Source organism: Camelus dromedarius, chromosome 10 (genome assembly GCF_036321535.1).
Source record: "Camelus dromedarius isolate mCamDro1 chromosome 10, mCamDro1.pat, whole genome shotgun sequence".
Classification (NCBI taxonomy): domain Eukaryota; kingdom Metazoa; phylum Chordata; class Mammalia; order Artiodactyla; family Camelidae; genus Camelus; species Camelus dromedarius.
In genome coordinates, this window is record NC_087445.1 from 57,660,061 (window position 1) to 57,683,256 (window position 23,196).

At 40.5% G+C, this 23,196-nt stretch overlaps 1 protein-coding gene across 7 annotated transcripts in view; it reads left to right on the forward strand.

Moving 5' to 3' along the window:
* The first annotated feature begins 2,421 nt into the window (after positions 1-2,421).
* PALM2AKAP2 (PALM2 and AKAP2 fusion) overlaps positions 2,422-23,196 on the forward strand; it is a 424,157-nt gene continuing 403,382 nt past the window's right edge. For all 7 annotated transcript variants that reach the window (XM_031450167.2, XM_031450169.2, XM_031450170.2 and 4 more), the window contains exon 1: positions 2,422-2,500. In XM_031450167.2, coding sequence (XP_031306027.1) covers positions 2,496-2,500 — 5 coding nt within the window. In that variant the 5' untranslated portion in view covers positions 2,422-2,495. The remainder of the gene's footprint in view (positions 2,501-23,196) is intronic.

Below are 23,196 nucleotides of genomic sequence, written 5' to 3' on the forward strand. Positions count from 1 at the left end.
TCAATTGAATGGGTAGGAACAAGATGTGACAGGAGGCCAGAAAGCCAGGAGAGAGGCTGTTTTATTAACAGCAGTGAGGATAGGGAGAAGTGCATGTGCTCTGTGGCTGTTCAGGAGGTAAGCCCGGATTGATCTTGTTCATTGACTGGGGAGGACAAGTCAGGATGGTCAGGAATCAAAGACAATGCCCAGGTATCCGTGCAGACACTCCCCTTCCTGTTGTGAAGATAGGTAGGCAGGGTATTAGGAGGAGATTTACAGGTGAAATTGATGAGTGAATTTGAGACATAATTGGCTTGAGGTGTTTGTGAAGATGTTAATATGGTCTTTGGATATTCAGTTTTGAAATTTAGGGCTGGAGATTTAGTTTTGGAAGCACCATGTAAATGGTTAAATAAAGCCATGGAAGTAAATGAAATTGCATAGGGCGGGGATGTGCAGTGAAAAGTGAAGAGTTAAAGCTAGACCCAGCAGAATGCCAACATTTAAGAGAGCAGTAGCAGATACGGGGTAGCTAGCATCCAGGCAGTGTGGCGTCATAGAAGACAGTGCTTCAAAACAGGAGTGACTCTAGTATTGACCCAAAAGAAATGAAAACATATGTTCACATGAAGACCTGTACACAAACGTATATAGCAGTTTTATTAGTAATTGACACACACTGGAAACAATCTAAATATAAATTATCAGCTGGTGAGTGGATAAATACATTTGGCACATCTGTGCAATGGAATACTATTGAGCAACGGAAAGGAACTACCTCTACACACAACAACACAGATAACTCCCAAAAGCATTTGCTATGTGAAAGAAGCCAAACACAAAAGGCAAGAGAGTATGGGCAACCCTTCCAAGCGTCTTGACTATGAAGGGGAAGAGTAAAGACAGGATGGCATCTGCAGAGGCACATGGGTTGAGGGAGGGTTTCACGATCTCTAAATTCACACTGGATTCTCTGAATAGAAATAGGAGAAAATCTAGAATCTCTTTCCATAAAACATCTCTGTGAATCTTCACAGGCCTTGACTTTGTCGCTTACTTTCCAGAGGGAAAGGAAGGGAGTGAATCTACCCAGACCACTTTGCACTGGTTTCCTCTCAGTCCCTTGAATGGGTAGCACTTTCTTATCTAGAGTCACCAAACAAGCTGATAGCTTCTCAGAGTGCCCTCCCCCTGTATCCCAGGCCTCCCACCTCTCAGGCCAGTCCCGTGTGTGCCCACGCTTTCTTGAACACCTTCCCTTAGCAGGTCCATTTCCCTTTTATTCTCCATCAGAGTATTTGTTTTAAACAGCTTAATTAAGATATAATTCATAAACCACAAAATTTCCCCAGGATGTACAATTCAGTGCTTTTTACTTTATTCAAGAGTTGTGCAGTCATCATCAGAAATTAATTTTAAAACATTCATTACAGCATTTTACTACTTAGTTTTTATAGCAATATCTTCAGCCTGTGATATGTTTATTTTTCTATTTCTGTGCTTTGTCCTTCTACATTAGCCTGTGAGCTCCACCAAGACAGGGACTGTGACGGCCACGCTTACAGCTGCATCCTCAGCATCCAGCAGACACTTACTCACTGAAGGGCCGGGCAGTGAGACAAGATGAAAGCCTGAAACTTGTCTCACCTACTGTTCATTGCAGCAGGTGTAGGACACCTGAGTGGGAGCCAGGTTCCCACTCGGGAAACCGTTAGGAGCGGAGGATTCTCAGAGGGGGTGTAGGAGGGGACTGTATGCCCCGGGAGGCTTAAAACTGTGGGGTGGGGCCATGGTAATTTGGGAAATCATATTCAATATGTCGATTGTTTTCAAAGAACCAACTAGGGAAAGTAACGCTGGACAATATCTTCCTGGCAGGCAGGAATATGCAGAATGTGGAGCGGTAAGAAGGGCGTGGGGTCGCCAAAGTGATGGAACACCGCATTAACGCGCCGCAGCGCAGCTGGAGTTTCCCTTGGGAAACTCAGACATATGCCCGCTCAACTGGCACAATGGCGTTTCCGAATGGGTGCCCAGTGCAACCTTGCCAATGACTCAATCGTTTTCCCTGCGCGCTCTGGGCTGTGCCACGCGCCGCAGCCACGCATCTGCCCCTCCCACCGGTTCCCGGCGTCTCAAGGCAGCGCCGCCTGTCCCAGGGGAGCCGCCGGCGCACCTGGCGCCTCGGGCGCCCGGGCCCTGCGCGCTGGTGGCCACACTGCCCGGCGCGCAGCTGCCTGCGCGCTCCCTCCCCAAACACTTAAGTAGAGTGGCTTGTCTAGCGCCCAGCGAACAACATTATCCAATTGCTTCCCGTTTTATTCGCAGGCTGGGAGCTGAGAGAGCCTGAGCGTTCACTTTCAACCCTCAAGGGGAGGAGGGGGTGCGGGCAGGGAGGGGAGACGCTCCCGGCACCACCTCGCGCGCGGCGCGGCCAGAGCGCCCGGCTTCGGCAGAGGCCAGCAGCGCCGGTGAGCCCCGCAGCAGCACGCCCGGCCTCCCAGAGCCCGGAGATGGAGTGAGTATCCCCGCGCCGCGCGCGCCACTCGCTGCCTTCCCCTCCGCGTGTTGCCATGGCGACCGAGGCAGCAGGCCGATCGGCTCTGATCCCGGTCTGGGATGGGTGTTTAATTTCAGCCGCAGGTGTATGCCTGGCGTTTCTATAGCAGCAGCCGCGGTGGCAGGAGCCAAGGGGTAGGAGCCCCGGGATTCGTGGTTTTGGCCGCTGCCTCTTGGCCAGCAGGGCCTCCGGAGGGGATGATGTTGCTAAGGAGGGAGGCACGTTCTAGGCTTCCCCGTCCCTGCCCTAAGCTTCCGCTACTCAGGGAGTTGGCCGCAATAGCCGTTACTTCCGATTCCTAACCATGTCAGCATTATTGGACTGCAGTTTAAAAAAAAGGAGGGGGGGGGTGGTCACTGCGGATCAGAAGCCAGTGTGGTTCAGTGTGAAGCGTGTAATGGAAGGATGATGAGTTAGTGGGTAATACGAGCCAGAGCTGCAATGCCTTGGCTACTAGAAACCATGAGGACCCCCAAATAATTGATTTGTTCCTGGGGTAATTGAGAAAGGAGACAGACCGTAGGACCGGCAGCCGGGGTTTAATTACAACGTTTGGCACAGTGGGCACCGCATGCGAGGGGTGGGGAAGAGAGGGCAGGAAGGCAAGAGGGGCGTTAACCAGAAAAGACACAATACAGGGCCTCGGTGCTGGTTCAGACTGGGGTTCATCTCTCCTCTGTCTTTGCATCCCTACGTTGCTTTTTTGGTCACTCTTTCAGGCTGCTACTGCAGCAGAGCCACTCTGACAGGCGACAGGCTCCAGGAAAGGGTCATTTTGGGAGCCAGCTATTAGATAACTGCTCACTTGGTCAGCTTCTCCTCCTCCTGTTCTCTTCCCACGGGTACTCCCTGACATTGAGGCTGTATGAAAATCATATTTCAGCCTGTAGATAATGCCCTGTTTTCAAGTATCAGGGCTTTCATGCCAAACCCAATAAACCCTAGTTGCAGCTTTTATCCACCCCCTGCATATCTGATTGTGTAGATGCAATTTAATCCTCACCAACAAGGCTGCTAAAGCAGAAGTGAGAGATGGTGTGGCATTTAGCAGTGATGAGTTGTAGATTTCAGCCCCTGCCTTGGCTGGTTCAAGTGCTATTGATTTCCTACACCAGTAATTTGATGTCGTCTGAGCCTCAGTTTCCTTATTTATACAATGGAGATAAAGATGTTCCTTACCCACTTTTAAGGGTTAAGAGGATCAGATAATATTTCTATCTCTTCTAAAGAGCTCTGTCAATTGTATGGTGTATACGAATTTAAGGAGCTAATGATTAAGCCTTTTGGAGTCAGTTTGCTGGGTTTGAGTCCTTTTACACTTTGCTGAATGACGTCAGCCTCTCTGGGCCTCATTGCTGGAAACAGAAATAGTAATAATAACTCTTTCCTGTGATTTTGTGACGATTAAACAAGTTGATACATACCAGGTTTTTAGAATAGAGCCTGGCACAAAGTAAACTCAATGAATAATGCCAATTACCTATGAATAGTATCTATTATCATTATTACTATGGTCTCCAGTGTTTTCCATTGACATTTATGGGGTGTCAGGTTGGCACCAAGCTGTTTTTTTTTTTCCAGACAATTGATTAAAAACTACAATGCCCCAAGGGCAACTGAGAGTAGCACAATTCCTAAGATGCCTTTGTAGATGTGGAGAATCAACCAGAAGACACAGCAGGCTTGGGGATACAGAGCACAAACTGGACAACGCGCCCCTGGCCTGCTCCATTCCCCTTCCACGTTGCCATTTTCTTGACATGGAGACTGTCTTTTATAAGAGACTGAATATGAGTCTAGTCATCCCACTGTGTAAGGTTAAAAAGTTACCCTGGTTATTTGCTGGGGCAGCAATTTTCATCTTTACAGTCTCATATTAATATTAATACTCTAATGTATAACGTATCTCCCAGACTTAAAACATGGGAGTTCAGTAACTGTGTAACGGCATACAGGATCTGTACGTTTACTTCCTCAGACCGTCCCCCATTTCCTCTCCATCCCTTGCTAAGCTTTTGTTCCAGGTGTGCCTGTCTCTCGCCTGAAACTCCTTGTGAACAAAGACCTGTCCCATCACACTCCCCCCTCCCTCCTCCGGGATCCCGGTTGGTGCCTCAACCAGCCTCCTTCTCCCCAGTGGACCTGGCCCCGACTTTCCCATTCCTGAGTGACATTCCAAAGCCCTCCTTGCCTTCCAGTTAACCTCCCGTATTTCTAACTGACTGTCTGTTCTCTACCCCACTTCCTTTGCTTCATTAATGCCATTCCCTTTTTAACTCTTTATTTCCCCTTTCAGAATACCACTTTTTTTCTGTCCTACCTTGAAATTTCCCGTATGTCATATCTTGTTCTTCCCCTCAATCTAAACCCTCCCTAAATCTCATCCCAGGTAGGACAGCCTCCTTTAAATAGGAGTTAGATAGGGACTCAATTCTCCTTACTTACTGTGTCCAACTTATGTTTAGGAAAGCAAATTAAAAAGAGGAATAAAATTCACTTCCTGATTTTATTTTTTATATAACCAACATATATTTGTGGAGGTTAGCACTGGTCAACAAAATGGTTATGATTTTCATCATCTGGAGTTCATAGTCTCATGAAGGGATAGATGTTCAACCAGTAATCACAAGCGATCTTTAAATACAGAGTGCAATAAATGCCATGAAGGGAAAAAACCCAGAGAAAATGGCAGGAAGGGGATATAGGTTAGACTGGGGGGTCAGTGAAACCCCTCTGAGGAACTGAAATCTAATGTGAGATCTAAAGAATGAGTAGGAGTTAGCTAGCTGAGGAGTAGAGAGAAGAAGCACTCTGGGCTGAGAAAGCAGCATGTGCTAAGGCCCTGGGGCAGAAGAGACCTCAGCAAGTTGGAAGAACTGGAAGAAGGGTCATGTGGCTGGAGTTTTGGCAGCAAGGGGAAGACGGTTCAGAGATGGCTAAATGCAATGGAGCCACCAAAGAGATTTTTGCACCTTTCCTCATTTAAAATGAATGGCACAGAAAATGTGTCATAGCCACCAGAATGCTGCAGGTGTCTGCAACAGGAGAAGGGAATTATCCATTTTAAAAGCCAGAGAGTTTGTTGTCTGCCAATATCTGAGCATTTTGAATAAGCCAAGTTCACTCATCTAAAATGACAGAGTGAAAATAAAAACACAATCATTTATTCATGAGAATGATTAGTTTTAATAGAATAAGAGCATCTTAGTTAAAATGAGAAAGAAGTCTAGATAATAAGCTAAGAGGGTCCTAAGTGATTGTACTTGGCAGCCTTCTTTGTTGGGTTGAGTAGCAGATCAATGTGTTTGTAGGCATGAACTGTGTAGTACCTGCAGTTACTAATTTGATACCACACCTACAGGCTTTGCCAGACACTCCTCTAGAACAGTCTGGGAGCCAAAAGGCAAAGAGAACATAGCATGGGAACTCTTTTACATTGTTCAAGTTTGTCAAATTTAGACTTGATTGATTCCTTACTCGGACAGTTAAGGAAATGAGCAACCATCACTTAGCCTTCCATTTACCATTTGTTGCAGTTAATAGTGTGAGTTTTACGTTTTCAAAGTTTTTAACATTTGCAATGTTGAACTGTAAACATAATTCATTCAACTATGAATTCATAATTCATGGTTCATTCAACTGAGTGTCATTTATGTACTAGGCACTGTGCTGAGCACTGAAATTACAGTAGTGAACAAAACTGAAACAGATCTTCCCCTCACAGTCATTCTATTTAATAATGGAGAAAAAAAACATATATATATATATATAAATACCAGGAAGTGATAAATGTTAACTATAAAATTAAAAACCAATAGGAGACTGGAGAGCGATAAGGGAGAGTTACTTTTGATAGAGTAGTCAGGGAACCTGCTGGTTTCCGAGCTAGTGAGTTTGAATAAATGCTTGAACAAAGTGAGAGGGTGACCCACTGTGGAAGAAGAGCAGTTGCAAAGGCCCTGAGGCAGGACCATGCTTTGTGGGCTTAGTTTTCACCTTGGGATCCAAATGGAGTCCAGATCACCACCAGCCCTTTCACCAGTGGTCGTGTTGATTTAGTGTTCAGTTGGAAGGCTTTGTTTTCCAATGGGGCCCAAGGGTGTTATATTCTGAATGCCTTTTTGTTGCTTTTATGAACAAACCTATTGCATGTGTATAAAATTATAGAATCATGTTTTCCCTCCTGTCATAATCCTATAAAACATTGTTCCATTGTGTTCTGGCATTGACTGTTTCTCTGGAAAAGTCTGAGGCTAGCCTGATTAATTCCTCTGGCTTTTTTTTTTTTTTTTTTTGGTCTTTTGCTGGTAAAATTATTTTTAAACATCAAAGTGTAGCAGCATCTTTTTTTGTGATATTTCTCACTGTAAGTCATTGTGTCAGTTTTTCCTGGAAAATGGTATGTTCCTTTGATCTGAAGATTCATATTTTCGTTTATTTTTTATAAAGGTGTTTTCTTCCTGGCCTTCAATTAAAAAAAATTGTTTGTTCTATTACCTACAACAGGTACATCTATTACTCACTGCCCTCCATAGTTATTTTGAATTGCTTTCATTTTTCCTGATTTTCCCATGAGTTTTTGTTACATTTTAAAATCTATCCTCTAGGCAGCTGTTTTTTAGCAATATTGGTTGAGTTCTTACCCATTCTAATGTAGCTTTTACCTCTGTAATGGTTATATTGTTATCATCACTTTATTTTCTGACTCTGCCAGCTCATTTTGCACGTATTTTTTAGAGGGTTCATATTTTCTTTAATTTCTTCAAATGTATGGAGAAGTGTTTATCTGAAAATTTCATCGATTTTCTTGTCATTTTCCTGAAATATATTTATCTGTCTTTTGCTTGTAAATCTTTCCTCTCTTTTTAAAAATAATAGTTAAGTATATAGAATCCACACAGGTTGACAACTTTGCACTGATTACCCATTTCCAAATGGAGGTAATCCTGGACAAAACTGCTATTTGTCCAAGAATAAGTGGGAAGGAAAGGAGCAGTGTTTGGGGCAGACAGTGACTTTGGATTAAATATTTTGTCTCATAAAAATTTCTTACAACTTTACAATGTCTTCTGTTTTAAAAATGCCTTGTAGTGAGTGAGTGGATCCCTCAGGTCATGCATCCCAGACTCACACATCTCATCTCACTTTGTGTGTGTGTGTGTGTGTGTGTGTGTGTGTGTTTGTGTGTGTGTTGGAGTTGGAGGGACACACAGCTACTTAGTACTTATTTATCACTACATAGTTGACTCTGTTTAGCATCCCAAACACTGCAAGTCATCTACAAAGGTAATTTTTATTTTTCTTCTCTTTTTTTACATCTCTCACCTCCAGACTAGTTCTCTATGTTTAGATGGTAAGTTTCAGGCTTTCTCAGATAGTGAAGAAGGAAGAAATTCAGTGTCACTTTCTGCACCACTCTGGTATGGAACCAGCCCCTCCACACAGTTGTTTCCCATGTTGCCCGTGACCTGCTCACACCATGCCTCACCATTCCAATGCTGGGCCTCTCTGAACTCTCTCCTTAATTATACAGAAATTTGCAAACCTATTGAGATGTGTAAAAATCTAGATCACCTTTTAGGGTTGTCCATTGACTGAATCGAATTTTTACTCTTTTTAGCAGATAATTCTTATAGTCTGTGATTTGAGAGTCTTTGCTCTTTGCAAGTTTCATTGTAGACACATTTTTCTTTCCAATTTTTCATTCTTTTAGTTCATTTCAGCAGGTTTCAGGGAAATAGAAAACTTGCCTTTACCGTATCTTTGAGTGACTGAATCAATGAATCATGGGTTCCTGGGAAAATAATATTAGGAACTACCAAATGTCATTGTTATTGGAAAATTTGTTATACATGTCTTTTTTCAATCAATTCTTAGGAGTGTATATGGCAAAATAGGTTTATGAATGAGATCATAAATACTTGTAGTGGAAGAGTTTTGTAAAGGGTGGATGTTCTGTGTCACCCATCAGATCTGCTCTCCACCCTTCCCCCACTGCTTTGTGCCCTCGCAGGCTGATCTCTGTGGTCTACATCAACTAGGCTCTCTTGCCCTTTGACTTTCTGTTGGGTTGGCTCAATGGAAGGCACCAGCCAGAGACCCAAGGGTGAAAGGAGAGTGAGGTCAGCGTATTTCTTCTATGATCTCCTTTCTCACAGGGAAGTGGGTTGCTTTCCTTCTCTGAAGGCCGCAGCCCCTGCCTGTAGCCTTGTGCTACAGCTATAGCTCCAGTTCTCTCCCAGTTCTGAGAATCACTCCCCCCCGCCTTTGCTTCTCCTGGACCAGGTGTGACGATGGCCTCCCTGCTCTGTTAGGCCCTGGTGCGTCACCATCCTTGTTGGTTTTTCTTCACTCTGACCATGCCTTTGTAAAGCAGTCCCTTTGCTAAGCTCCCCTCAGTTATCCAGTTTGAATGTGCCATCTCTTTCTAGCTGGGATCCTAACTTACAAAGGATAGAAGGACAGAATTTGATGGTTTTTGTCTGCATATTCTGGCCATTGGAGCTCAAGGCTCCAAAATATGAAACTGGTGTTGACACTCGTTAAGCACTTACTCATGAATTTGAGAAGGAGAAGCTTCAATTCCACCAGGTACCAACATGTTCGTTTGCTTCCTGTAGAAAATGTCATTTCTCTTATTACTTATAATAAAAATCCCCCAAATTTGACTCCTCAGAGGGAAGACCAATCTCAGTTACAGAGAGGCTCAATTAGAATTTTATCTTATTTAAAGAAATGAAAATTTCTTTCTTCTCATTATAAGACAAACTGTGCTAGTCAAAATTCTGCTTTGTGACTAGAACTTCATAGTATTTGACCTACTGTTTAAACAGAAATGGTAATTTCACTAATCAATAGTACATAAAGGAATGCTTCCTAAATTCCTACCAAATCAATAAAATCTGTCCCATCTTGTTTACTCTTCTTCACAGATAGCACCAGAGCATAGAGTATATTCTAATCAAAAGGTATATTTTATAAGTTCTGAATGAATGGGCTCCAAATGAAAGATATTAGACTCCATCTATTTTTTTTTGCATTCTTTTTTTAATTGAAGTATAGTTTTCAATGTTGTATCAATTTTTGGTGCACAGCATGTTTCAGTCATACATATGCATACATATATTCATTTTCATATTCTTTTTCATTCTAGGTTACTACAAGATATTGAATATAGTTCCCTGTGCTGTACAGTATAAACTTGTTTATCTATTTTATATATAGTAGTTGGTGTCTGCAAATTTCGAACTCTCAGTTTATCCCTTCCCATCCCCTTCCCCTCAGTGGTAACCATAAGTTTGTTCTCTATGTCTGTGTAGGCTCTATTTTTGTAAGTATTTCCTACTTGGAAAGTAAGTTGTTTAGACTGCTTATCTTGCTTTAAGTCCCTCCATTTCTTTGTCAATTGTGTTCATTTATTTATTCATTTCAGCTTATAATTGTTAAGTACCTACTATGTGCTAGGCCTTGTTCTAGGCCCCTGGGGTACAAATATGAATATGATGTAGTTCCTGCCTTTAGGGAAGCCACAATCCTTGAGGAACAAGTATAATTGGCTAAGTAATTATAATAAAGTGTGCTAAGTGTTATGCTAGGGGAAGGTAGATGAGATACTGTGTGAAGCCCATGGCAAGAGGACAAGAGCCTAAGTGATTCTTAGGAGTTCAGAGATCCTACGTGACGCCCAGATCCCAGCCTGACTCAGCCCCTGAGATTAATTTAGCTTAAAAACATTTTTGTTTTTAATGCCTGGACTGGTTACCTGACAAGTGCTTAAGTCACTTTCAAAAAAAAAATTAGCCAAGCCAATCCCAATATTAAAACTAGACTGAAGAATGGATGGTCTTCAAATGTTTTTATTTGCACTAATGAGCCTGTGGCTAAGGCTCCCTCCATGATGGTTCATACAACAGTATTGTGGTGCACGTCTGCCCCCTTGAGGAATCAGAAACTCCGTTTTCAGATGACAGTGCAAAGCAGGATCCCCAAGGAAGCACAGCAGAAAAAAACAGAGAACAGAATGCAAAGAAAACAAAACGGAACAGAACAAACAAACAGACAAAAACACAGGAAGATTTGCCGGGCACTGCTAAACCTTTTTGGACACTTGATTTGTTTTAGCCATCCTTGTTGAAATCATGTCCAAATCCTTTAAATTTTGAAAAGCATTAAGATCTGCTTAACTGTACCTATGAGTCATACTGGGAAGCACTAAAGAAGTTGATCTAGAAACAATTTGGAAGTTCTTCATCCTTCTGATGCTTCCCTTATCTTATCTTTAGAGGCAGAAGTGCCCAGCATTTAAAGTTAATGACACCAACAATAAAAGCTCATTTCCTCAGAGACTTGCGCCCTGATGCATAATGAATCCCCTGGGGACAGCATGAAAAGGCAGATCCTGATTCTGCAGGTCTGAGTGGGACTTGGGAGAGTCTACATTCCCAACAAGCTTCCTAGGAGATAATGATGCTGTTGGTCTGGAGACCACACTTCCAGGAGCAATGTTCACAGTGCTGAGACACTGCATATAATGCAAGAAATGACGGTCTCATCCTTCTATACTCCCCCCCCCCCAGTACAGCCCTCCTGCTAGGGGGTTGCTCCTATGAACTCGAGTCCAGCAATCTGTGAAACAGGCCAGTTACAGAGCAAAACCAGGTTCTTCATTTTAGTTGGCATCACAGGGCGGTTCCATGTGGATAAATAAAACATTTTTTGGAAAGTCAGGGCAGAATAAGTGGCTGTGAAAAACGTGTTTACAATGTAAATAAATGTACACTTATTTTAAGAAATACAAATTTGAAAAGTTTGAGGGTCATAAATAATTTAAAATCTAAAAATGTTTTTCTTTGGCTAGTTCCTTAGTGTTTAAAAAATAACTTGTGAATCTGATTACCTCGGTGTCTGCAAATCAGTAAAATCTTAGTGTAAATATCAAGCTATGATTCTATAAATATGATACTCATATGCATATGAATATAGTATGTTTGGACCAAGAAGCTTGTGGTTTTACATTTTCTGAATGAGATTGACCAACTTAGAGATCCTTACTATTGAAAGCCAGGGAAGAGCAACCTATTTCGTAAAGGTTAATTCAAACTTGTTATTAAGTTGGGTTTTCACGTACATGAGATGGCAATTATCCCCCAAACTCTCTCCTTGTTATTGGAGCTAAATAGTCTAAGGACAATATATATTTGAGAATTAAACTGTACAGAACAAGGTTTAGTTATGGATTCTTGATTGCTTAATAAAAGGATGGCTCTCCAAATCTAATTACACTTGTGTAAATTAAAGCACAGTTCTTAATGGCTCCTGATTTGTGTTCCCCCAGCCCGTGTCAGCTGCAAAATGTGCCTTTCTGTTAATTTCACTCGAGGTCTTAAAATTAGAAGCATTATATCGTATCAGGGTGCTGTGCATATGGCTTCAGTGCAAGAAGAATAGGAGGGAGTGTCATGCCCTGGAAAAACAGAGATTAGGGTTTGTGTGTGTGTGTGTGTGTGTGTGTGTGTGTGTGTGTGTGTATAACTCTTTTTAAGGCCTCCCTCGAAAATGTGTATCTGTGTCTTGTCACTCCCACTGCCTGGCCGATATGGGTAGCCCCTCCTTTTCTTCCTTATTCCTAATTGTCTCTGTACTTCTCCACTTTGCCGGTCTCTCGATGGGGTGAAACCCTAACAGGTCCTTCATGTGTGCCCTGAAAGATGAGGGAAGCTGGTTGTCCACCCTGCTTTCTCTTTCTCAGTGAGGGGGGCTCTGTCTAGCTGGGACATTCCCTTGGCACTGAGCAGTGCCAGCAGGCCAGCCAGCCTGGGGAATAGGCTGGTGCAGACAAAATGAAGCTGCCCTTCCTTCCCGTTTGTTTGGTTATTTTTGTTCCCCTGTGTTACTGAAGTTTCTTAAGTAGACTTCTGAGCTCTCCAATAGCTACTTTTTTTTTCATGGATAGCTGTCTAACTGTTGATCTTCACTGGGAGACAGAGTCTCGTGTCTCCCACACCGCCATCTTGGTGATGTCACCCTGAAACTGAATAGAGCTCTGGTTCATTTCCAAAGCACACATCTGTCTGTCATGTCTTAAGCCGTATCCCTAGACCCTGACATTCTAGGTGGTACTAAGATGCAGGTACCATGTAGGCATCAACAGCTGGGGGCCTATCTTGATACTCTCAAAGCTTAGGTTGTGACTGCTTTTGATTATAGAATTAAAGATCTGTAGGGTGGAGGAGCATAAACCAGAGAGCAGACATAATAAGTATCATTGCCTGAAGTCTCCCTAGTGCTGGAGTGGAAGCTTGGACCTGCACCTGATGAAGAAACCTCACCCACACTTAAATGATAAACTTATAAATAGGTCTGCATCAGGGGAAGGTACAAGATTTGTCTTTTCCACAATTGAAAATTAGTTATTGGCTTTTCACAGATGTCCTTTATCCAATTTGGGACATTCCTTTCTTTCTCAAGTGTGCTGATTGTGTTTTTGTTATTTTTAATGAACAGCTGTTACATTTGTCAAATGCTCTTTCCTAGATCTAATGAGACAATCATATGTATTCTCTTTGCTAATATTTTGTTCAGGTTTTTGCATCTATATTTATGAAAGATGTTGCCTGTGGTTTTCTTTTCGTGCAATGCCCTTGCCAGGCTTTGGTGTCAGTGTTATGTTGACATCATAAAACTAGTAGGGAAAGATGTCTTCCTTCTCTATTTCGGGGGGAGAATTCAGTAGCAGTAGTATGTCTTCCTTCAATGTTTGATAAAACTCACCAGTGTAATTCCCTGGGCTGAATTTTTCTTGATTGAAAGGTTATTCATTACAAATTCCACTTCTTTAGTTAAGAAAAGGACTACTCATATGTTAACTTTCTTTTTGTGTAATTTTCAGTAGGTTGCATTTTCCAAGGAATTTGCATGTATTATCTTAAGTTGTTAAATCTATCGACAGGAAGTCTTTCATAATATTTCTTATTATCTTTTTTTTTTTAATGTGCCCAGGAATCTATAGTGATGTTGCTGAAATCACGCCTGATATTTGTCATTTGTATTTTCTTTTTTCTTGATTAGTTTTTGTAAAGATGTATCAATTTTGTTTATCTTTTCAAAGTACTAACTTTTGATTTACTGGGTTCTTCACTGTTTGTTTTCCATTTCATTGATTTCCATTCCTTTCTTTATTTCTTTTATTCTATGTACTTTCCAGTTTATTTTGTTCTTTTGCCAGCATCTTGAAATGAAACATAGATCATTAAAAGATCTCCTTTTCTAATATCAATATTTCAAGTTATAAGTTTCCTTCTAAGAATACTAGCTGCGGTCATCATGTCTCTTAGCCTCCTCTCGTCTGTGATGATTTCTCAGACTGTGTGTGGTTTTTATTACCTTGGCAGTTCTGAGGTGTATTAATCATGTATTTTATAGAATTTCCCTCAGTTTGGGTTTGTCCCATGTCTTCCTCCTGGTTAGAATGGAGTTCTGGCTTTTTGGAGGAAGACCACAGAGGTGAAGTGCCAGTCTCGCCACGTCATCCCCGGGTACACACTATCAGCGTGACTTGTCACTCAGACATGTTCGCTCCCTTGATTGTGACAGTGGTTTCATGAGTGTATACATCTATCAAAATTCATCAGATCATACATCTGAAATATGTGTAGTTTACTGGACAGGAACCACACCACAATAAAGGTGTTAAAAACACACATGACTTATCACAGATGGTACTAGCCTTGATCACCTGGTTGAGGAAGTGTTTGCTAAGTTTCTTCTTTGCAAGGTTATTTTTCTTCCTTTCCCAAAGGGCGGGGAATTAAGCTCCACCTCCTTGAGGGGAAAGTACCTGGATAATTTACTTGGAATTCTTCTGTAGGGAGACTTATCTTTTCTCCACCATTTATTTATTTATTCAATCTTTTATCTATATCAGCATGGACTTACGGATATTTATTTTATACTTTAGGTTATTATCCAATGCTAAATTATAAATTTTGTTCACTGTTTTTGTCATTGTGATCTTTCTTAGGTTGACTATATGCCTAAATGTGTTTTTTTCTTAAATTATTATTATTTTTTGAAACTGTAGTTAAACTACAAAACCCAAAGGAAATGAGAAAATTCTAAAAGGGGCCATAGTAAAAATGACATTACATATAGAAGGAAAGTGATTAAAATAATGACTGACTTAGGAATACTGAGAGTGAAAGACAGCAGAAGGAAATCTTTACAGAAAAAAATGTCAACCTAGAATTCTATATCCAGCAAAAAATATTCTTTACAAATGAAGGTAAAATAAAGACATTCACCAGTGAACAAAAAGCAGGAGAATCTGTTACCAGCATGAACATGTTACATAAAAACATGCTAACGGAATTTCTTCAGGCTGAAGGAAAATGATACTAGATGATATCTCAAGAGTCAAAAAAGGAATCACAGAGAAATCAGAAAATATTTCAAACTAAATGATAGTGAAAGTACAGGAAATCAAAATTTGTGGTAAGCAGCGAGTATGCCCAAGTTGAGACAAATGACCTATAATCCCCCTCTGGAAGGAATTTGCACGAATTATGAAGCCAGTGGAATTGAGAAGAAGACAGAATTCAGCGTCTTACCCATTCTGTGCCTCTGGAAAGGGAGCAGCCTCACATCCCCTAAAGAAGGTCAAGAGACTTCTCCCTGCCTCCCTCTCTGCCTGATTGTACAGGCAGAAAACCAGGCAGCTTTATCTCTATTCATTTCAAGGCCTATATTCAATGACTGCCACGCCAAGAAAACAGGGAACAGAGGAATTATTGTTTGTCCACTGTAATATTGGAGTGTAGCTAATAAGAAGAGTACTGCAAGTCAAGGAAGAGATAATTGGGTGAATGTTGGTGTCTTCATTAAGAGAGAGGCTACAGGAGGCAAGAGCAGATTTAGATGACAGATGATGAGTTCAGTTTTATACATGCTGAGTTTGAGGCTCCTGTGGTGTTTTATTATGATCATTAAGATTTGAGGTGCTTTGAAATTTAATTACAATCGTTCAGATTTTTCAAATAGATCCAAGGGAATAACTGGTATAAACTTGGCCACGTGATTGGAGTTTAAGTCAGAGGTGATATGGATTTGAAGTCAAGCATATGGATGAAAGAAGAGAAGAGGGCCCTGGATAAATCCCCAGGGAGCACCAACATTTTAAGTACAGGAAAAGGAAAAGGAACAAACAAGGAGGACACAGAGGAGAGATGGAAAGACGTCATGGAAAGAGTGGTGTCTTAGAATCCAAGGAAGTAAAGTGCTTCAAGAAAGAGAAAATAGTTTACGGTGTCAAATGCTTCAGATTAGGGAAGTAAGTAAGTATGTAAGCTGAATGTAAGTATTAAGATTAAGTAAGATGAATGCTGAGACTTGATTGCTGGAATTGAGTACTAGTTATCCATTGGTTATCTTTGGCAAAGAAATTTCAGAGGCATGATTGGGGTAGAAGTGAGAGTCCTACGGGCTGGATGAATGTTAGGGGCAAAGTAGGGTCACAAGAGTCATTCCAGAAGTTTGACTTTGAAAGTAAAGGACAGTAGCTAGAAGGTTATATAGGATCAAAGGAAGCTTCTTTTGTTCATGAGAAAGACGTGAATGCATTTGTATTCTTAAGGGAAGAAAGCAACTGAGATCAGTATTGGAGAGAGAATGAGGAGCTGGTTCCTAGCAGTGGACCTAGAGAGGAACAGGTAAATTTGTTGGCAAACCACGTACTCTGTGGTTCAGAAGACCCAAATTAGAGATTTTGGAGATCCCTTAGTTCTTAAGTGAAATTATGCTGCTGTAGGGATCATATATAACCTTGGCTTTAACATAAGGTTTGACTTGGCTATAGAATTCTTGCCAAACTAAGGATGGGGTTGGCTTTGTCCTTTTTAAGGTAGACCTCAACACCCTAACTACAGCAATCATTAAAATGAATAACATTAACAGAACAACCGAGTAAAAACAGCTTCATTCTAAAAAGGCTTTGAGATGATGTATTGTAATAAGCATGTGTTTTTTATTTTAATAATACAATTGGATACAAAAATGGGTGATAAAATCAAGATAAAAGGAAATTTAGGTTTGGGAATATAAAGCTGAGCAGGATTAGGACACAGCAAATGCATGTCACATATGTTCTGTTCAGTTGCTGAAGGTGGGCTGCAAATTTGGCTCTAGGCTTGCCAGTGGCCAGAACAAAGATGGAAAACAATTGGTTACAAGATTAAAAAATACTTAAGCCAAAATAAATAGATAGGTAGATAGATAGATAGATAGATAGATAGATAGATAGATAGATAGATAGATAGATAAACTAGTTATTAAGGAGAAAACAGTTTCTCTTAGGTCCTAGGCTTGAGAGAAATTTCTCTTGTGGATGCTCTATGATCCCACATTAAATTCACAAGAGTTTTCATGGTAATTTCCTTGCAATCCCCCTCACTGAAAGTGGAAGACAATACAACTGTATGCATCACCTTTTATAGAACAAAGTATCAAGCAAGGGGCATTTAATTGGTGCTAAATACTTAAATGATTCTGACTATTTCCATAGGTCCTCTTACTTATGTTACCGACCTGGGTTCGCAGACTCTTTAATCAATAGAGATTGATAAGAGGCCAGAGGAGAAATTAAGGCAAGGCTGTGGCACAAGGGAGTGAAAACAAATAACTGGTGGTGGTGCTGTGTGCAGGGATCATGCTCAATACCCTGCTTTTCTCCTGGCACCTCAGAAGTGGCAGTTGGGTTTTGGCCTTTTTGTGTCTTGTTTTCGTAATTTGCCCCAACTGCCCATGCTTGCAGTTATTTTTAGTCCCTTATAGTTTCTTTGTATTCTGTTGCTCAAGGAGATGTTTGTCCAGATGCAAGCACTGCAGCAAACTGTCCCAGGTCCCAGCCACTGCAGTAGTTCCTCAAACAACCTCTGTCCAGTGTATCACCTGTAATTTTCATGCCCTTTTAAAACCTCTGAAATAAATATGATCCACATTTCATTTCAGAATGGATGAAAAAAGATTATCTCTGTTTCAGTTCCCTTTCTTATTATTTACTGTGCTTTACACTCAATCTAAGAAAAACAAAGCACTTGGAACTGGGAGCTGATGATGTTCGGTTTCATTTATAATCATTAAGATTTTCAAATAGATGCCCTTTCTCGGGGCACGTACTTATCCAGCAGAGAGAATCTATGGGCCTTCCTAGTGTCCAGCTGAGACAAGGTGTAGACAGAGGAAATTAAAGTTCTGGGAGGAGGAAATCACTGTTGGCCCAAATGTTATAGTTGCCTTTTTTTCCCCTGGCTTGAGGTAAGCCAAAATTTAATTATACTGCTGATGGTTTGGCTTGATGAGTGTAATGAATGCTAATTCATAGGTGGCTGGGAATCAATATATTTTTTTTCATTGAGTAATAACATTTGCTTTGAAATATTTTATCTAAGTGTAAGATTCAACATGTAAAAGCTTTTTGAGGTGAGAATTCTGATAAATGCAGTATGGCAAAGGCAGATTTACATTTAGATCTGTCCTGGTAGACCTGATTACAGAAGCCCCTTCTCATCTCTGTAGCATCATTTCAGAAATCTCCATGCACCAAAAAGTCCTCTGAGGGCTGTGTCTGTGTTACTGGTGGCAAGGTCTCTATGTGTCTGGAACTCCATGAGCTTTCTGTTATTACTTCTTGCCTTGAGTGTTCTGGATTACATATTACCAGGCTGTGGCTGTGGAGGGCGTCCTGTTGACAGTATGTATGTATGTATGTATGTGTGTATGTATGCAATAAGTACCATTTGTTTCACATGTTTTTTCATTCTTTTTTAAAAAACACTTTCTAATTTTTAGCACTAATTTACTTTTATTTTTTTATTGAAGTATAGTTGATTTACAATGTCATGTTAGTTTCTGGTGTACAGCATAGTGATTTAGTTGTACATATATTCTTTTTCATTATAGATTTTGCAAGCTATTGAATGTAGTTCCTTTTGCCATACAGTAGGACCTTGTTTATCTATTTTATATATGGTAGTCTGTATTTGCTAATCCAAACTCCTAATTTATCCCTCACTCCCCTTCCCATTTGATAACCATAAATTTGTTTTCTATGTTGGTGAGTCTCTTCCTGTTTTGTAAATAAGTTCATTTCTATCATTTTTTAAGATTCTACATGCAAGTGATATCATTTGATATTGGTCTTTCTCTGATTTACTCCTCTTAGTATGACAATCTCTAGGTCCATCCATGTTGCTGCAAATGGTATTATTTCATTCTTTTTTTATGACTGAGTAGTATTACATTGTATACATGTACCACAAACTCTTTATCCAGTCATCTGTCAATGGACATTTAGATTGCTTCCATGTCTTGGCTATTGTAAATAGTACTGCTGTGAACTTTGGGGTGCGTGTATTTTTTGAAATTGGAGTTTTCTCTCGATTACAATTGAGCCCACATTTTAAAATGCACCCCTCAAAGGTTAAGAAGCTCCTCTGGTTGATTGTTAGAGCATTTCAGTACTTTTAGGGAAAGAGATGATCTTTATAATGAGAAATTGTCACTGGAGATAGAGAACTAGACTCTAGCATCACTCCTCTAATTACGTTTGGCAGGCTGTTTCCTGTACCACCTTGTTCCTTTTGAATTGTTCACCTGTAAAATGTAATCCCATCTCTCTAGATTCGTGCAGGAAGAGAGATTTTTTTTCCCAACTCTTACATGCTGATGTTAGTTATTCTATATTTTATTGACATGTATTCTGGGAACTAACCACTTTTCATCAATGACTCACATTTGCCTCATGGTCCACCAAGATTCCCGGGTGGTTCTGGCTCCACCTGGGTCTGCTGGGTCAGTTCCCTCCTGCCTGTGATGTGTATGGTTTGGTTTTGATTCAAACGGTGCAGCTTATGTTTAAACTGCATTCTCTGTTACCGAAGCCAAAACACACACACAGACAGGCCCAGACTCACTTGCAGATGGGTCTGATTTCTCTCATGGGCGATCAGGGCAGGACAGTCACATGGGGGATCACAGACTGTGCTCTCACACCTGTTGCTGTCACTGTTCCATAGCAGGAGAATAGTCCATGTGCAGTTATGCTCCAAAGCTCAGCCCCGCCTTTGAACATCACCTCAGAGAAAGATCTCAGATGTGTGTTAGGAATAACTACTATCAGAGCATAGATCAAGGTCCTTAAACTTTTTTTTTTGGTACCACAGATCTTTTTGGTACTTTGATTAAGCCTATGGATTCCTTAAAAGAATCATATAAAATGTGTATGATTACAAAATTAAAAAACATTTGTACTGAAATATAGCCATTAAAATTTTTTTTTTTAAATTTGTGATATAGTAAGGCATGTACTTTTTATTCATGCATTAAATGCCAAGCCCAAAGCAGATCAAATAACCACAATTGATTTCAAAGTTGTGATGAATGTTACCAGTTGTTTCAACATGACTGCAACAGTTGTGATATAGCATGAACATACCTGTGATTTCCGTTGGTGACAAAGTCACAGGGACTGCTTATCCGCCTGTGGCTTATGACCAACATTCATAACTGGAAAAAAAAACTAAATTTCAGTTAGAGATTAGTGAAAATAAGTATGTAATTTTTTTCCCTATACAAGTTCATGAAGAGTGAAGGAAAATTAGATTTCATCAATGTTGAGAGCAGAAGAAAAGATAAACATAAGAAAAATGGAAACGGAAAAATTTCAATATACAGTTATATGAATATTAAGTACATTTCAAACCACTAATAATCAATGTGCTTTAGTTTGCTGATTAGCGCAGTTTTTTGCCTACATTGTCCCTACTTAATATCTGTTGGTTTGAAGAAATGAGCAAAAACAATGCTTTGTATTCATACACCTACTGTCTCTTCTTCCTGCAGTGGACTGTGAACTCTTTGAGGGCACACTAGCTTCCCCACGATACAGGAGCCGAGTAAATGTTAAATTAAAAAGTTTATATGATATAATATAATATAATGCCTTGATTAAGTCAAAACATCTTCAATATATCATCTGCTTAGCTTTGTAATATTCTATCAAATAGAAAAGAGAGAGAGTCATTACTAATTTCTGGCAGAATTCTATCTAATAGCCCCCCTTTCGTATTTATGGTATGCCACGGATATAATGTCATTTAATACAATAAGCTTTCAGGTGTACGTTACCCACATTCAACAATGCAATTTAAATGTCGTTGAGAGTTTATGCATAATAAGTCATGACGGGCATCGCACAGAACTCGATGGCACAGTGGGTGATATAGAGATGAAACAGATAGCAGCTCCTGCCTGCAGACGGCTTACAGTCCAGTCAGGTGGGAAGATACGTACAGGTCTAATCATGAGACAAGGTCAAGAAAGGCAGACTAAAGTGTCAGCATGGCAAAGGGCACTGGGGCGAATGGAGTGTGTTTTTTCTGGGAAGGGTGGATTTTTCAGAGGGACTTGAGCTTGAGGACAGAAGGAAGGGGAGCAGCAAAAGAGAAGGCAGAAAAGACAGGTTGAGAATTCAATTACAGAGCTAAGTGTTTTAGACTTATTATATGCATAGTTCACAAATACTACTGCTCACTATTTACAGTGGCCAAGATGCGGAAACAACCTAAATGTCCATCAACAAGTGATTAAAAGAAATTGTAATGTATATAATGGAATACTACTCAACTGTAAAAAATAATAAAATAATACCATTTGCAACAATATGGATGGACCTGGAGATCGTCATACTGGGTGAAGTAAGCCAGAAAGAGAAAGAAAAGTACCATATGATATCACTTATATGTGGAATCTAAGAAAAGGACACAAATGAACTTATTTACAAAACAGAAAGAGACTCACAGACATAGAAAACAAACTTAGGGTTACCAGAGGGGAAAGGCAGCTGGAGGGATAAATTGGGAGCTCGGGATTTGCACATACTAACTCCTATACATAAAATAGATAAACAACAAGGTCCTACTCTATAGCACAGGGAACTGTATTCGATACCTTGTGATAGCCTATAATGAAAAAAATATGAAAAGGAATATATTCATGTGTAACTGAATGACTATGCTGTATACCAGAAATTAACACAACATTGTAAACCAACTACACATCAGTAAAAAGGTACACTTGGAAATTGGAAGGCATTTCAATAAATCATAATAAAAAAAATATACCACTGCTGCCTTCAAGCTACATACCAATGGTGTGCCTCATCCCAGTCCCTGAACACTAGATGGTAGGGATGTTGGAGAAGCCTCTCAGAACAGCCTAATGAATCTTGAGTTTTTAAAGTTACGTTTAATCAACCCTCCTCTCCGCATCCCCAGTGGAAGTATTGTTCAAAGAATTCAGGTGACTCTGAATTTCTAACCGGGACAGAGGCATCTAAATGCTGTCTGTGACCAACCTAACAGTGCTCATCTGAAGCAGTGCTTTGCTGTCAGAGTCTTGTTAAGCATAATCGTAGTGGTTCACAGTAATTTTCCCAAATCACAAACTTAAGAGGGTTAATAACACATAGAAATTTGATCCAAATTTGTTCTCTTAGACTAGTCAAGGCAATTAAGGAGCTGTCACCCGTGCCATGCCTCTGTTTATCCTCATGAACTGCACCCTGATTTATCGTGAAGGTGGGGAGTTTAATGTAGCTCAAAACATAATTTGTAAACTTTAATGACCAGAATGCTAGCTATCAGAGTGGTATGAATAGAACCCTTTCTCAGAATGTGTACTGTTTTGATGTTTCTCGGTCACGTTGCTCTGCTCACTCTAGGAAAAATATTGCTTTGTACAGGGTTCATTAGAGTTACATCTATCAAACACATATTTTCCATATAATCACATATTTAAGTACATCTTTGGCCTTTGAATGTACAGAATAATGGAATATTGGCATCAATAGGGCTTAAAAGTGTTCTAGTCCAGTTAGCTTACTTTATAAATGAAGACTTCCAGACCGAGAGAGAGAGAGAGAGAGAGAGAGAGAGAGAGAGAGAGAGAGAGAGAGAGAAAAGCTTGGCCTAAGGTCAGTTGACTTCATAAGACTTTATGGCCTGGATAGGATCCGGGTCATTGTCTTTGCCCCACTCAAGACTGCTGTCACGTGTGGGTAGTTTTTAGGGCCCTTGAGCTTTATTTGGAGTATCTTATGCTGCATCAGTACGTTTTTCCCCTGCCAGGTTCCTGGGGTCTTCTGACCAAGTACCATTTTGTACTTTGCACTAAATGGAGAAGTTCTGTTATTGGTGAAGTGCCCTTCCTTCTCCTCTGATATCTTGACTTTATTTCTGAACTTCCTTCTTGTAACAGGATGACTGGCAGTTCTTGCAAAAGATACACCCATGTCCTAACCCCGAGACCCTATGAAAATCACCTTCTTTGGAAAAGGGGTCTTCACAGATGTAATTAAGTTAAGGATCGCAAGAAGAGATCATCCCAAACGTAGGGTGAGATCCAGATGCAATATTGGGTGTCCTTAGAAGAAAAAGGCAGAGGGAGAGTTGAGACACAGAGAAACATGGGAGAAGGTCATGTCAAGAAGGAGGCAGAGCTTGGAGCTTTTGCAGCTACAAGTCAAGAAACAAGGAACATGCCACAGGCTGCCAGCAGCCACCAGAAACCAGGAGAGAGGCATGGAACCAATTCCCCCTCAGAAC